The sequence below is a fragment of the Choloepus didactylus genome, chromosome 10 (assembly GCF_015220235.1).
Source record: "Choloepus didactylus isolate mChoDid1 chromosome 10, mChoDid1.pri, whole genome shotgun sequence".
In the NCBI taxonomy this organism is placed as follows: Eukaryota; Metazoa; Chordata; class Mammalia; order Pilosa; family Megalonychidae; genus Choloepus; species Choloepus didactylus.
The window spans coordinates 26126413-26141798 of NC_051316.1; the positions used below are offsets into that span (position 1 = coordinate 26126413).

A 15386-nucleotide genomic window follows, 5' to 3' on the forward strand; every position below is an offset into this window, starting at 1 on the left:
TCTGGGAGGAAAAGCCATTTTCCCAAGGTCACACAACTGGTATTACCCAGAGTTTTTTTAAATTGTATTTTCTCTTTGGGAAGGTGGTTCCTGTACTAAAAGGTACACTTTGATAAAACCTATGGATTTAAACTTCAACATCATTAATCTAATAATTTTCTTTCTTTTTAACAATAGGCTACAGAATTCAACCAGTGGAAGAATGTTCTATTTATCATACAGTTTCTTCTTTCCTGTTTTTTGGGGTAAGAAACCACAGATAAATAGAAACCTTGGCTTATGGTATCTCTTGATACCATAAAAATTGAAATATATGTTCTGTCTGCTTTGTAAAAATTTCTTTGTTTGTGCTTCTCCGATTTTCTCTGGAAAGTACCCCTGAAGTAAAGGAGTTGATCAGGGCATCTAGGGACCCAGCCTGAAAGACTGTGAGCAAGCACAAAACACTTTTTACTTTTGAAAGTCGTGTTAATTTCACACTCTACTCCATGTATAATGTTGCCTTTTGACTTCTGCAAGTTAGTCTGAGATGAAGTCAGCTGACATATTAGGTTCAGTATTGTGTTTTGTCTCTGTTAATGTCCCAGTTTTTCCAAGATCCCCATATCACATAAATATGTGGATACAAGTGATAGCCATTTTCCGTAGTGCTATATCTGTTATAATCAGGAAAATTTCTGAAGAGAGATATCCAAGCTGGAGTACTTTCCTACAGTTTAAGGCTTTTGTTCTTGGAAACTTCTTTAGGTGTATCTTCCTTTTGAGAGGCTGCATAGCTTGTTTCAATTCTTGTTTCCTAAAAATTTGAAATACATTTTCACAAATATGTAATACATGCAACTAGTAAATAATTCAGAACGTGCAAAAGAATATAGAGGGGACATAACGCACCCTTCCTTCTTTGCTGCCCCCGCCCCAGCACTGCAGTTTTTCTGTCCAGAGGCAACCACTGTTTGAAGTTTCTCAAGTGCCGTTTGTGAGCTAGGCTCTGTGCGTGCAAAGACATCTGTGTCGTATGCCAGATTGAAAGTCTTTCAATTACTGTCTCAGGGAATTACTCATCAAAGTAATCAAAGATGATTCCCCCCCCCTTATTTCTTACCACTAACACTACAATTTTCACTATGTATAAATGAACTAAGATAACTTATTATCTCTTTTATCACCACTCTTCAATTCTCAAACTTGATTTTAATTGCAGTGATGTAGTCACATACAGTGCAAACATTTATGAACATCTTCCACTTTACTAATTCTCTCTTTAGCTGCATCTGATTTAGTGTTTAACCTTTTTATTTTAACAATTTTTTGTTTTTGTTTTTGGTAAAAGTGCCACAGTTTTTTGTTTGTTTGTTTGTTTCAAATTTATCTGTTCCTAACATTCTCTCATCAGTGATCTTTGGAACCGTACTTTTATTTTTTAAAATGTAATTGCTAGCTATTCTGTAATCTGTATCTGATGATTCCAATAGCTGCAGTTCTTGAGAATCTAAACATGTAGTTTGTTGTTTTGACTGACTGTCACAGTAGTTTGCTTTCCTATGATCTGTGATTGTGAGCAAATTGCTGGATCTTAATCAGTCCCGTGTGCTGGAATTGAGACTATGAGAAACTCTACTGTGGGGAGAATTTGGTTTTGCTGGTAGTCAGGGGTTGACATAGACTTGGACCTCTTCAGGTCCCTCTGAGCATCTGGGCTTTTAATATCCTACAGTGTCCTTCCTACCTGGAGTTTGACTCAAGGCTCAGTTTCCAGATAGTGCTAGTCTGCTATGGCCTTCACCCTGAGGCAACCTCCTCCTGTTCCAACTCTCTGCTGCTCTGACTCTTACTTAGCCCTAGCTACTTATTACTTTGGACCCAGTCCCCTCCCCCATTTTTTTTTTCTAAGTGCTTTTTTTTTTTTTAATTCAGTTTTATTGAAACATATTCACATACCATACAATCATCAATGGTATACAATCAACTGTTCACAATACAATCATATAGTTACGCATTCATCACCACAGTCTGTTTCTGAACATTTTTCTTACATCAGAAAGAATCAGAATAAGAATAAAAAATAAAAGTAAAAAAAGAACACCCAAACCATCCCCTCCATCCCACCCTATTTGTCATATAGTTTTGGTTTTTTTTTTTCATTTTTATTGGGATTGTTCAAATAACATACAATTATCCAAAGATCCAAAGTGTACAATCACTTGCCCCTGGGTACCCTCATCACACTTAATTTTTGTTCAATTTTTAGAAACTTTTCATTACTCCAGACAAGAAATAAAGTGAAAGATGAAAAAAGAAAAAAAGGAAACTCTAATCCTCTCCTATCCCTAAGCAACCCCCCTCAATTGTTGACTCGTAGTATTGATATAGTACATTTGTTACTATTTATGAAAAAATGTTGAAATACTACTAACTGTAGTAGTTTGTAATAGGTATATAGTTCTTCCCTATATGCCCCTCTATTATTAACTTCTAATTGTATTGTCATACATTTGTTCTGGTTCATGGAAGCGATTTCTAGTATTTGTACAGTTGATCATGGACATTGCCCACCATAGGATTCAGTTTTATACATTCCCATCTTTTGACCTCCAACTTTCCTTCTGATGACATATATGACTCTGAGCTTCCCCTTTCCACCTCATTCACACACCATTCAGTGCTGTTAGTTATTCTCACGTCTTGCTACCAACACCCCTGTTCATTTCCAAACATTTAAGTTCATCCTAATTGAACATTCTGCTCATGCTAAGCAACCACTCCCCATTCCTCAGTCTCGTCCTATATCTTGGTACCTTATATTTCATGTCTATGAGTTTACATATTATAATTAGTTCCTATCAGTGAGACCCTGCAATAATTGTCTTTATGTGTCTGGCTTATTTCACTCAGTATATTGCCCTCGAGGTTTTGTCATCAACCCATTTTTTTTTAATATGGTTTTGTTCACTCACCATACATTCCATCCGAAGTAAATGATCAATGGTTCTCTGCATGGTCATACATTTATGTGTTCACCACCTTCACCACTATCTATATAAGGACATCTGCATTTCTTCCACAAGGCAGGAGGGAGAGTCAAAGAAGGTAGAGAGGCAAAAGAAAGAGGAAACAAAAAAATGACAGCTAGGAAGCAGCAAAAGGAAAAATAACCTTAAATCAAAGTAGAATAAAGAATCAGACAATACCACCAATGTCAAGTGTCTAACATGCCTCCCCTATCCCCCCCTCTTCTCTGCATTTACTTTGGTATCTCACCTTTGTTACATTAAAGGAAGCATAATACAATGATTCTATTAGTTATAGTCTCTAGTTTATGCTGATTGCATCCCTCCCCAAAGCCTCCCTATTTTTAACACCTTGCAAGGTTGACATTTGCTTGTTCTCCCTCGTAAAAGAACATATTTGTACATTTTATCACAATTGTGAATACTCTAGATTTCACCAAGTTACACAGTCCCAGTCTTTATCTTTCCTCCTTTCTTGTGGTGTCTCACATGCTCCCCACCTTCCTCTCTCAACCGTATTCATAGTTACCTTTGTTCAGTGTACTTACCTTGTTGTGCTACCATCTCCCAAAATTGTGTTCCAAACCACGCACTCCTGTCTTCTATCACCCTGTAGTGCTCCCTTTTGTATTTCCTGTAGGGCAGGTGCCTTGTTCACAAAGTCTCTCATTGTCTGTTTGTCAGAAAATATTTTGAGCTCTCCCTCATATTTGAAAGACAGCTTTGCTGGATATAGGATTCTTGGTTGGCGGTTTTTCTCTTTCAGTATCTTAAATGTATCACACCACTTCCTTCTTGCCTCCATAGTTTCTGCTGAGAGATCCGCACATAGTCTTATTAAGCTTCCTTTGTATGTAATGGATTGCTTTTCTCTTGCTACTTTCAGGATTCTCTCTTTGTCTTTGACATTTGATAATCTGATTATTAAGTGTCTTTGCGTAGGCCTATTCAGATCTCTTCTGTTTGGAGTACGCTGCGCTTCTTGGATCTGTAATTTTATGTCTTTCATAAGAGATGGGAAATTTTCATTAATTATTTCCTCTATTATTGCTTCTGCCCCCTTTCCCTTCTCTTCTCCTTCTGGGGCACCAATGATACGTACATTATTGTACTTTGTTTCATCCTTGAGTTCCCGGAGACGTTGCTCATATTTTTTCATTCTTTTCTCCATCTGCTCCTTTGCATGTAGGCTTTCAGGTGTTTTGTTCTCCAGTTCCTGAGTGTTTTCTTCTGCCTCTTGAGATCTGCTGTTGTATGTTTCCATTGTGTCTTTCATCTCCTGTGTTGTGCCCTTCATTTCCGTAGATTCTACTAGTTGTTTTTTTGAACTTTTGATTTCTGCCGTATATATGCCCAGTGTTTCCTTTACAACCTCTATCTCTTTTGCAGTATCTTCTCTAAACTTTTTGAATTGATTTAGCATTAGTTGTTTAAATTCCTGTATCTCAGTTGAAGTGTACATTTGTTCCTTTGACTGGGCCATAACTTTGTTTTTCTTACTGTAGATTGTAATTTTCTGTTGTCTAGGCATGATTTCCTTGGTTATCCAAATCAGGTTTTCCCAAACCAGAACAGGCTCAGGTCCCAGAGGGAAGAAATATTCAGTATCTGGTTTCCCTGAGGGTGTGTCTTAGAAAATTGCTCCACCCTTTGATGCCTCAAGTCACTGTGCTTTTCTGCCCAGCAGGTGATGCCTGTTAGCCTATAATTCTTGACTGGTGTGAGGAGGTATGGCCATGCTCCCCCAGGCTCTGGGGTCTGGTTCTGAATGGAAAGGGCCCCACTCCTTTCCTCCTATAGAAGACAGACCCTCCGGGTGGAGGTCATTAGCATGTCAGTGGTCTCGCTCTCTGCTTGTGCTGTCTCCACCCTTCTCTGAGTCACAGCCCTGGAAACTGAAAATGACTGGAGCTTTCTCCACTGAGCCGAAAAAGAAACATATAGTCCCCTTCAGACCCAGTCCAAGGTGACCCTCCGGCTCTCCAAGGTCAGTTGTCACCCAAAGCCTCTGTCTGTTTTTTGGGGATGCGTACCTGTAGCGAGCAGTTCACACTTGCTACTTAAAACCCCAGTTGGATCTCAGCTGAGCTATATTCGCTTGCTGGGAGAGAGCTTCTCTCTGGCACCACGAGGCTTTGCAGCTTGGGCTATGGGGGAGGGGGTCTCACGACTTGGATCCACAGGTTTTACTTACAGATTTTATGCTGTGATCTTGGGCATTCCTCCCAATTCAGGTTGGTGTATGATGAGTGGATGGTCTTGTTTGTCCCCCCGCAGTTATTCTGGATTATTTACTAGTTGTTTCTGGTTTTTTGTAGTTGTTCCAGGGGGACTACTTAGCTTCCACTCCTCTCTATGCTGCCATCTTGCCCCGCCTCCCTGTCATTTACTTTTTGTTCCCACTTTTCTACCCATCCATCCACACACTAGACAAAGGGAGTGTGATCCACACAAGGCCTTCACAATACACTGTCACCCCTTGTAATCTGCATTATTACACAATCGTCTTCAGGAGTACAGCCTACTGGGTTGGAGTTTGGTAGTTTCAGGTATTTACTTCTAGCTATTCCAATACATTAAAACCTAAGAGGTATTATCTATATAGTGCATAAGAATGTCCACCAGAGTGACCTCTTGACTCCTCTTGAAATCTCTCATCCACTGAAAGTATTTCATCTCATTTTGCATCCTCCTTTTGGTCAAGAAGATATTCTCAATCACACAATGCTGGGTCCAGATTCATCCCCGGGAGTCATATCCTGTATTGCCAGGGAGATTTAAACCCCAGGGAATTGGGTCCTGCGTAGGGGGGAGGGCAGTGAGTTCACTTGCCGAGGTGGCTCAGTTAGAGAGAGAGAGGGCCACATCTGAGTAACAAAGAAGTACTCAGGGGGAGACTCTTAGGCACAATTATATGCAAATTTAGCTTCTCCTTTGCAGTAACAAGCCCCACAAGGGCAAGTCCCTTGATAGAGGGCTCGACACATCAAACTGCCAGTCCCAATGTTTGTGACAGCATCAACACCAGTCCAGGTGAGGAAGTCCAACACTTCTGCACCTTCCCCCAGCTCCTTGGGGGGGGCCCTCCCCCATTTTTAAAGTAGGGATATTGGGGGAACTTCCATGCCTCTTTCAAGACCAACAGCATCTAAAATAGTATGTTTCCTTTCCAGGCACTGGTTGTTCTGCAGTGGGAGGTCTCTTAGAGTTCTTAGTCAGCCAGTGACTGTAAGCCTAAGTTTAGTAAAATATTTGCAGTTTGCCCAGTTGTCAACTGAGAACTTCTGATTTTGAAAAAAAAAATCTACTAAGTCATATTTGTGAGCAACCCTTTGTACAAATACCCTTTTTACTTTGTCTTTGATTAAAATAATAATAATAATTCAACCCATATCACATAAACTCAGACCAGTGCCTTTCCCTGGCCCATATTCACTTATGAAGAGTCAAGCAGTTTCAAAGGTTTTACTCACGTCAGTATAAGCTTGATGAGATATTGTTTTGTTGTGTTTTTTTTGTTTTTTTTTAAATTTATTTATTTATTTATTTATTTATTTATTTATTTATTTATTTATTTTTAATCATCATTGTATTGAGATATATTCACATACCACGCAGACATACAAAACAAATCGTACTTTCGATTGTTTACAGTACCATTACATAGTTGTACATTCATCACCTAAATCAATCCCTGATACCTTCATTAGCACACACACAAAAATAACAAGAATAATAATTAGAGTGAAAAAGAGCAATTGAAGTAAAAAAGAACACTGGGTACCTTTGTCTGTTTGTTTTCCTTCCCCTACTTTTCTACACATCCATCCATAAACTAGACAAAGTGGAGTTTGGTCCTTATGGCTTTCCCAATCCCATTGTCACCCCTCATAAGCTACATTTTTATACAACTGTCTTCGAGATTCATGGGTTCTGGGTTATAGTTTGATAGTTCCAGGTATCCACCACCAGCTACCCCAATTCTTTAGAACCTAAAAAGGGTTGTCTAAAGTGTGCATAAGAGTGCCCACCAGAGTGACCTCTCGGCTCCTTTTGGAATCTCTCTGCCACTGAAGCTTATTTCATTTCCTTTCACATCCCCCTTTTGGTCAAGAAGATGTTCTCCGTCCCACGATGCCGGGTCTGCATTCCTCCCCGGGAGTCATATTCCACGTTGCCAGGGAGATTCACTCCCCTGGGTGTCTGATCCCACGTAGGGGGGAAGGCAGTGATTTCACCTTTCAAGTTGGCTTAGCCAGAGAGAGAGGGCCACATCTGAGCAACAAAGAGGCATTCAGGAGGAGACTCTTAGGCACAAATATAGGGAGGCCTAGCCTCTCCTTTGCAGCAACCGTCTTCCCAAGGGTAAAACTTATGGTAGAGGGCTCAACCCATCAAAACACCAGTCCCCTATGTCTGTGGTGATGTTAGCAACCATGGAGGTGGGGTAGGCGAATACCCCTGCATTCTCCACAGGCTCCTCAAGGGGGCACTACATCTTTTTTTTTTTTCCTTGTTTTTCTTTCTTTTTTTTTTTTTTTTTTAACTTTCCCTTCTTTTTTAAATCAACTGTATGAAAAAAAAAGTTAAAAAGAAAACAAACATACAATAAAAGAACATTTCAAAGAGACCATAACAAGGGAGTAAGAAAAAGACAACTAACCTAAGATAACTGCTTAACTTCCAACATGTTCCTACTTTACCCCAAGAAAGTTACATAATATAGCAACATATCTGTGAACTTGTTCCTACTATATCCATCAGAAATTAACAGACCATAGTCATTTCTGGGCATCCCCAGAACGTTAAATAGCTTATCTGTTCTTCTTGGATTATTGTTCACCCTTCCTTAATTGCTCTCTATTGCTAGTTCCCCTACATTCTACATTATAAACCATTTGTTTTACATTTTTCAAAGTTCACATTAGTGGTAGCATATAATATTTCTCTTTTTGTGCCTGGCTTATTTCGCTCAGCATTATGTCTTCAAGGTTCATCCATGTTGTCATATGTTTCACGAGATCGTTCCTTCTTACTGCCGCGTAGTATTCCATCGTGTGTATATACCACATTTTATTTATCCACTCATCTGTTGAAGGACATTTGGGTTGTTTCCATCTCTTGGCAATTGTGAATAATGCTGCTATGAACATTGGCGTGCAGATATCTGTTCGTGTCACTGCTTTCCGATCTTCCGGGTATATACCGAGAAGTGCAATCGCTGGATCGAATGGTAGCTCTATATCTAGTTTTGTAAGGAACTGCCAGACTGACTTCCAGAGTGGCTGAACCATTATACAGTCCCACCAACAATGAATAAGAGTTCCAATTTCTCCACATCCCCTCCAGCATTTGTAGTTTCCTGTTTGTTTAATGGCAGCCATTCTAACTGGTGTTAGATGGTATCTCATTGTGGTCTTAATTTGCATCTCTCTAATAGCTAGTGAAGCTGAACATTTTTTCATGTGTTTCTTGGCCATTTGTATTTCCTCTTCAGAGAACTGTCTTTTCATATCTTTTGCCCATTTTATAATTGGGCTGTCTGTACTATTGTCATTGAGTTGTAGGATTTCTTTGTATATGCAAGATATCAGTCTTTTGTCAGATACATGGTTTCCAAAAATTTTTTCCCATTGAGTTGGCTGCCTCTTTACCTTTTTGAGAAATTCCTTTGAGGTGCAGAAACTTCTAAGCTTGAGGAGTTCCCATTTATCTATTTTCTCTTTTGTTGCTTGTGCTTTTGGTGTAAAGTCTAGGAAGTGGCCGCCTAATACAAGGTCTTGAAGATGTTTTCCTACATTATCTTCTAGGAGTTTTATGGTACTTTCTTTTATATTGAGATCTTTGGTCCATTTTGAGTTAATTTTTGTGTAGGGGGTGAGGTAGGGGTCCTCTTTCATTCTTTTGGATATGGATATCCAACTCTCCCAGCCCCATTTGTTGAAAAGACCTTTATGGCTCAGTTCAGTGACTTTGGGGGCCTTATCAAAGATCAGTCGGCCATAGATCTGAGGGTCTATCTCTGAATTCTCAATTCGATTCCATTGATCTATATGTCTATCTTTGTGCCAGTACCATGCTGTTTTGGCAACTGTGGCTTTATAATAAGCTTCAAAGTCAGGGAGTGTAAGTCCTCCCACTTCGTTTTTCTTTTTTAGAGTGTCTTTAGCAATTCGAGGCATCTTCCCTTTCCAAATAAATTTGATAACTAGCTTTTCCAAGTCTGCAAAGTAGGTTGTTGGAATTTTGATTGGGATTGCATTGAATCTGTAGATGAGTTTGGGTAGAATTGACATCTTAATGACATTTAGCCTTCCTATCCATGAACATGGAATATTTTTCCATCTTTTAAGGTCCCCTTCTATTTCTTTTAGTAGAGTTATGTAGTTTTCTTTGTATAGGTCTTTTACATCTTTGGTTAAGTTTATTCCTAGGTACTTGATTTTTTTAGTTGCTATTGAAAATGGTATCTTTTTCTTGAGTGTCTCTTCAGTTTGTTCATTTCTAGCATATAGAAACATTACTGACTTATGTGCATTAATCTTGTATCCCGCTACTTTGCTAAATTTGTTTATTAGCTCTAGTAGGTGTATCGTTGATTTTCCAGGGTTTTCTAGATATAAGATCATATCATCTGCAAACAATGACAGTTTTATTTCTTCTTTTCCAATTTGGATGCCTTTTATTTCTTTGTCTTGCCGGATTGCCCTGGCTAGCACTTCCAGCACAATGTTGAATAACAGTGGTGACAGCGGGCATCCTTGTCTTGTTCCTGATCTTAGAGGGAAGGCTTTCAGTCTCTCACCATTGAGTACTATGCTGGCTGTGGGTTTTTCATATATGCTCTTTATCATGTTGAGGAAGTTTCCTTCAATTCCTACCTTTTGAAGTGTTTTTATCAAAAACGGATGTTGGATTTTGTCAAATGCTTTTTCAGCATCTATTGAGATGATCAATTGATTTTTCCCTTTCGAGTTTTTAATGTGTTGTAATACATTGATTGATTTTCTTATGTTGAACCATCCTTGCATGCCTGGAATGAATCCCACTTGGTCATGGTGTATGATTTTTTTAATGTGTCTTTGGATTCGATTTGCAAGTATTTTGTTGAGGATTTTTGCATCTATATTCATTAGGGAGATTGGCCGGTAGTTTTCCTTTTTTGTAGCATCTTTGCCTGGTTTTGGTATGAGATTGATGTTAGCTTCATAAAATGAGTTAGGTAGTGTTCCATTTTCTTCAATGTTTTGAAAGAGTTTGAGTAAGATTGGTGTCAGTTCTTTCTGGAAAGTTTGGTAGAATTCCCCTGTGAAGCCATCTGGCCCTGGGCATTTATTTGTGGGAAGATTTTTGATGACTGATTGGATCTCTTTGCTTGTGATGGGTTGGTTGAGGTCTTCTATTTCTTCTCTGGTCAGTCTAGGTTGTTCATATGTTTCCAGGAAATTGTCCATTTCCTCTACATTCTCCAGTTTGTTGCCATACAGTTGTTCATAGTATCCTCTTATAATTTTTTTAATTTCTTCAGGATCTGCAGTTATGTCACCTTTTTCATTCATTATTTTGTTTATATGGGTCTTCTCTCTTTTTGATTTTGTCAGTCTAGCTAGGGGCTTGTCAATCTTGTTGATCTTCTCAAAGAACCAACTTTTGGTGATATTTATCCTCTCTATTGTTTTTTTGTTCTCGATGTCATTTATTTCTGCTTTAATCCTTGTTATTTCTTTTCTTGTACTTGGTTTAGGATTGGTTTGCTGTTCGTTTTCTAGCTTCTTCAGTTGATCCATTAGTTCTTTGATTTTGGCTCTTTCTTCCTTTTTAATATATGCGTTTAGTGCTATAAATTTCCCCCTTAGCACTGCTTTTGCTGCATCCCATAGGTTTTGGTATGTTGTGTTCTCATTTTCATTCATCTCTATATATTTAGCAATTTCTCTTGCTATTTCTTCTTTAACCCACTGATTGTTTAGGAGTGTGTTGTTTAACCTCCAGGTATTTGTGAATTTTCTAAGTCTCTGATGGTTATTGACTTCTAATTGTATTCCATTGTGGTCAGAGAATGTGCTTTGAATAATTTCAATCTTTTTAAATTTATTGAGGCTTGTTTTATGTCCCAGCATATGATCTATTCTGGAGAAAGTTCCATGAGCACTAGAAAAGTATGTGTATCCTGGTGATTTGGGATGTAATGTCCTGTATATGTCTGTTAAATCTAATTCATTTATCAGATTGTTTAGGTTTTCAATTTCCTTATTGGTCTTCTGTCTGGTTGATCTATCTATAGGAGAGAGTGATGTGTTGAAGTCTCCCACAATTATTGTGGAAACATCAATTGCTTCCTTTAGTTTTGCCAGTGTTTCTCTCATGTATTTTGTGGCACCTTGATTGGGTGCATAGACATTTACGATTGTTATTTCTTCTTGCTGAATTGCCCCTTTTATTAGTATGTAGTGGCCTTCTTTGTCTCTCAAAACATCCCTGCATTTGAAGTCTATTTTATCTGAGATTAATATTGCTACACCTGCTTTCTTTTGGCTGTAGCTTGCATGAAATATTTTTTTCCATCCTTTCACTTTCAGTTTCTTTGTGTCCCTGTGTCTAAGATGAGTCTCTTGTATGCAACATATTGATGGTTCATTTTTTTTATCCATTCTGCGAATCTATATCTTTTAATTGGGGAGTTTAATCCATTTACATTCAACGTTAAAACCGTGAAGGCATTTCTTGAATCGGCCATCTTATCCTTTGGTTTATGTTTGCCATATTTTTCCCCTCTCTCTATTAATATCCTTTATTGTACCCATACCGAATGTCTTTAGTACTGAACCTTTCTCCAAGTCTCTCTGTCCTGTCTTTGTTTCTCTGTCTGTAGGGCTCCCTTTAGTATCTCCAGTAGGGCAGGTCTCTTGTTAGCAAATTCTCTCAGCATTTGTTTGTCTGTGAAAAATTTAAGCTCTGCCTCAAATTTGAAGGAGAGCTTTGCTGGATAAAGTATTCTTGGCTGGAAATTTTTCTCACTCAGAATTTTAAATATATCGTGCCACTGCCTTCTCGCCTCCATGGTGGCTGCTGAGTAGTCACTACTTAGTCTTATGCTGTTTCCTTTGTATGTGGTGAATTGCTTTTCTCTTGCTGCTTTCAGAACTTGCTCCTTCTCTTCTGTGTTTGACAGTGTGATCAGTATATGTCTCGGAGTGGGTTTATTTGGATTTATTCTATTTGGGGTTCGCTGAGCATTTATGATTTGTGTATTTATGTTGTTTTGAAGATTTGGGAAGTTTTCCCCAACAATTTCTTTGAATACTCTTCCTAGACCTTTACCCTTTTCTTCCCCTTCTGGGACACCAATGAGTCTTATATTTGGACGTTTCATATTATCTATCATATCCCTGAGGTCCATTTCGATTTTTTCAATTTTTTTCCCCATTCTTTCTTTTATGCTTTCATTTTCCATTCTGTCATCTTCCAGGTCACTGATACGTTGTTCAGCTTCCTCTAGTCTTGTACTATGAGTGTCCAGAATCTTTTTAATTTGGTCAACAGTTTCTTTAATTTCCATAAGATCATCCATTTTTTTATTTAGTCTTGCAATGTCTTCTTTATGCTCTTCTAGAGTCTTCTTGATTTCCTTCATATCCCATAGTATGGTCTCATTGTTCATCTTTAGTTCTTTGAGTAGCTGCTCTAGGTGCTGTGTCTCTTCTGGTCTTTTGATTTGGATGCTTGGGCTTGGGTTATCCATATCGTCTGGTTTTTTCATATGCTTTATAATTTTCTGTTGTTTTTGGTCTCGTGGCATTTGCTGAACTTGATAGGGTTCTTTTAGGGTTTGTAGACCAATTGAAGTCCTTATCTCTAATTTATCAGATCTACAGCTTCGTGGAGTACTTTCTCTATCTAACCAGCAGGTGGCGTCCACGAGCCACCTGTTCTCCACAAGCCAGTTCTCCTCTGCTTAGCCTTTTTGGTGAGTGGGGGAGTGAGTCTTGTGGGGCTCAATTGGTGTACCAAGCTTGCGTGTGTAGTTGGTGTTGCCTGCCCTGTATGTGGGGCGTGTTTCTGGGCAGTCGGGGAGGGGTGGTGGCCCTAACAATCAAATCTCCCTGATGATCCTAGAGTTTTAAAGCTGCTGCAATAATCTAATCCTTCAGTTCAGTCCTGCCACAGTTTGTCTCTGCCACTGACCCACAAGTCTTTGGTATTGGCGTATGGCTCCTGAGACTTGCAAGTGGGCCCCTCTTCCAGGCTGTGCACCCCGGGTCCTCTGTTGAGGGATGACTGTGCTATGTCACAGGTGAGTGCCGTCCCCCCATGGCAGTTCTGGGCTTCTGGGCTGTGTAGGGAGGCTCCCAGTCTGCTCAAATGATGGCTGAATGGGGCTTTGTTAATTCACACTGCTCCACCTTCCCAGCTCTGGGACAATCAGCTGAGGTTGCAGGGAAGGCTAATGTCCACGCCCAGTTTTGTGGTGTGTGCCTGTTATTTGAAGCACTTCCGTCACACTGGGTTTTCTGGGGCAGCTCTGGGCTATGGGGCTGGCGATGGGCAGGAGTGATTCCTGTCCACCAGGATGGTGGCTGTGAGCAGACACCCCCCTTTTCTTGGGAAGTTGTGTTGTTTAGTGAATTTTCTCAGCCACTGGATTATTGCCTTTTGTCTCAGAGCTCTCTTAGTTCTGCTCTTGACTTGATGTGCCCAAATTGCAATTCTTTGAAGCTTTCTGTATTGGGCTTCTTAGAGTAATTGTTTTAGAAAAAGAAAAAAGGATTAAAAAAAAAAAAAAAAAAAAAGGGCCTTCCTCAGAGATCTAATGGGTTATTGAAATGCTAATAGACAAAGCAACCAGGGCCATTAAGGAAAGGTCCACAGGGCAGAGAGATCAGCTTTTCTTCGGGATTTGCATATGCGCCTCAAGGCCTGAGCTCCGCCCTTCCCCTTTCTGTGTTCACCAGAACTCCAAAAATCCTCTGCTTTTATTGGAGTTTTTCGCGTTATTTTTTTTTTTTTATATGCCTGTCTCCTCTCTGCTGGGCTGGCAGCTCTCAGATTCTCTGGTGTCTGGTCTCAGTCTATCTATGGTTGGAGTATGAATCAGTAGAATGAGTTTCTGAGAAGGGCTACCACTGCAGTTCTCCCCTCTCCTTCCCGGAGCTGACAGCCCCTCCTCCCCCGGGACTGAGCCTGGCAGGGAGGGGCGCGGGTCCCCTGGCCGCAAAAACTTACAGATTTCGCTGATCTCAGCAGTTCGACATTTTCATGAGTGTTGTATGAAGTATGCCCAAAGTCAGATTGCTCTGTGGTGTCCAGTCCACGCAGTTCCTGGCTTTTTACCTACTTTCCTGGAGGAGTAACTAAAACTTACAGCTCACCAGTCTGCCATCTTGCCCCCGTTTTGTTGTTTTTTAATTGCTCTTTACTATTTCAACATTCCAGAAAGGAAACCAACACATAAATCCTCTCAAGCCAACTGCCCTCAGTGAATGATGTGGAGGGCTGTGCCTGATAGGAGCTGTCACTCCTGGGAGTTTGTCCATCAGAGATTTGACTCCATCTGTGTATAACTCCACACAGTTTTTTTCCATTTCATAATGTGCTTCTTTGAAAATACATACCCTCTTTTTTTTTTTTTTATTAAATTCAGTTTTATTGAAATACATTCATACACCATACAATCATCCATGGTATACAATCCACTGTCCACAGTATGATATCATAGTTATGCGTTCATCACCACAATCTATCTCTGAACGTTTTCCTTACATCAGAAAGAACCAGAACAAGAATAAAAAATAAAAGTGAAAAAAGAACACCCAAATCATCCCCCCATCCCACCCCATTTGTCCTTTAGTTTTTATCCCCATTCCTCCACTCATCCATACACTAGCTAAAGGGGGTGTGATCCACAAGGTCTTCACAATCACACTGTCACCCCTTGTAATCTACATTATTATATAATTGTCTTCAGGAGTCCAGACTGCTGGGTTGGAGTTTGGTAGTTTCAGGTATTTACTTCTAACTATTCCAATACATTAAAGCGTAAGAGGTGTTATCTATATAGTGCATAAGAATGTCCACCAGAGTGACCTCTCGACTCCATTTGGAATCTCTCAGCCACTGGAACTATTTCATCTCATTTTGCATCCCCCTTTTGGTCAAGAAGATACTCTCAGTCCCACGATGCCGGGTCCACATTCATCCCCGGGAGTCATAATCTGCGTTGCCAGGGAGATTTACACCCCTGGGAGTTGGGTCCCACATAGGGGGGAGGGCAGCGAGTTTACCTGTTGAGATGGCTCAGTTAGAGAGAGAGAGGGCCACATCTGAGCAACAAAGAGGTACTCAGGGGGAGACTCTTAGGCACCATTACATGCAAGTTTA

The 15386-nt window shown here is 39.8% G+C and overlaps 1 protein-coding gene across 3 annotated transcripts in view; it reads left to right on the plus strand.

Annotated features, from left to right (window-relative positions):
• Positions 1-15386, plus strand: part of SLC35D2 (solute carrier family 35 member D2) — an 85608-nt gene that overhangs the window by 55319 nt on the left and 14903 nt on the right. For 2 of the 3 annotated variants that reach the window (XM_037797626.1, XM_037797628.1), the window contains exon 9: positions 178-245. The exons of the other annotated variant lie outside the window; for it this stretch is intronic. In XM_037797626.1, coding sequence (XP_037653554.1) covers positions 178-245 — 68 coding nt within the window. The remainder of the gene's footprint in view (positions 1-177; positions 246-15386) is intronic. 3 annotated transcript variants of the gene reach the window in all.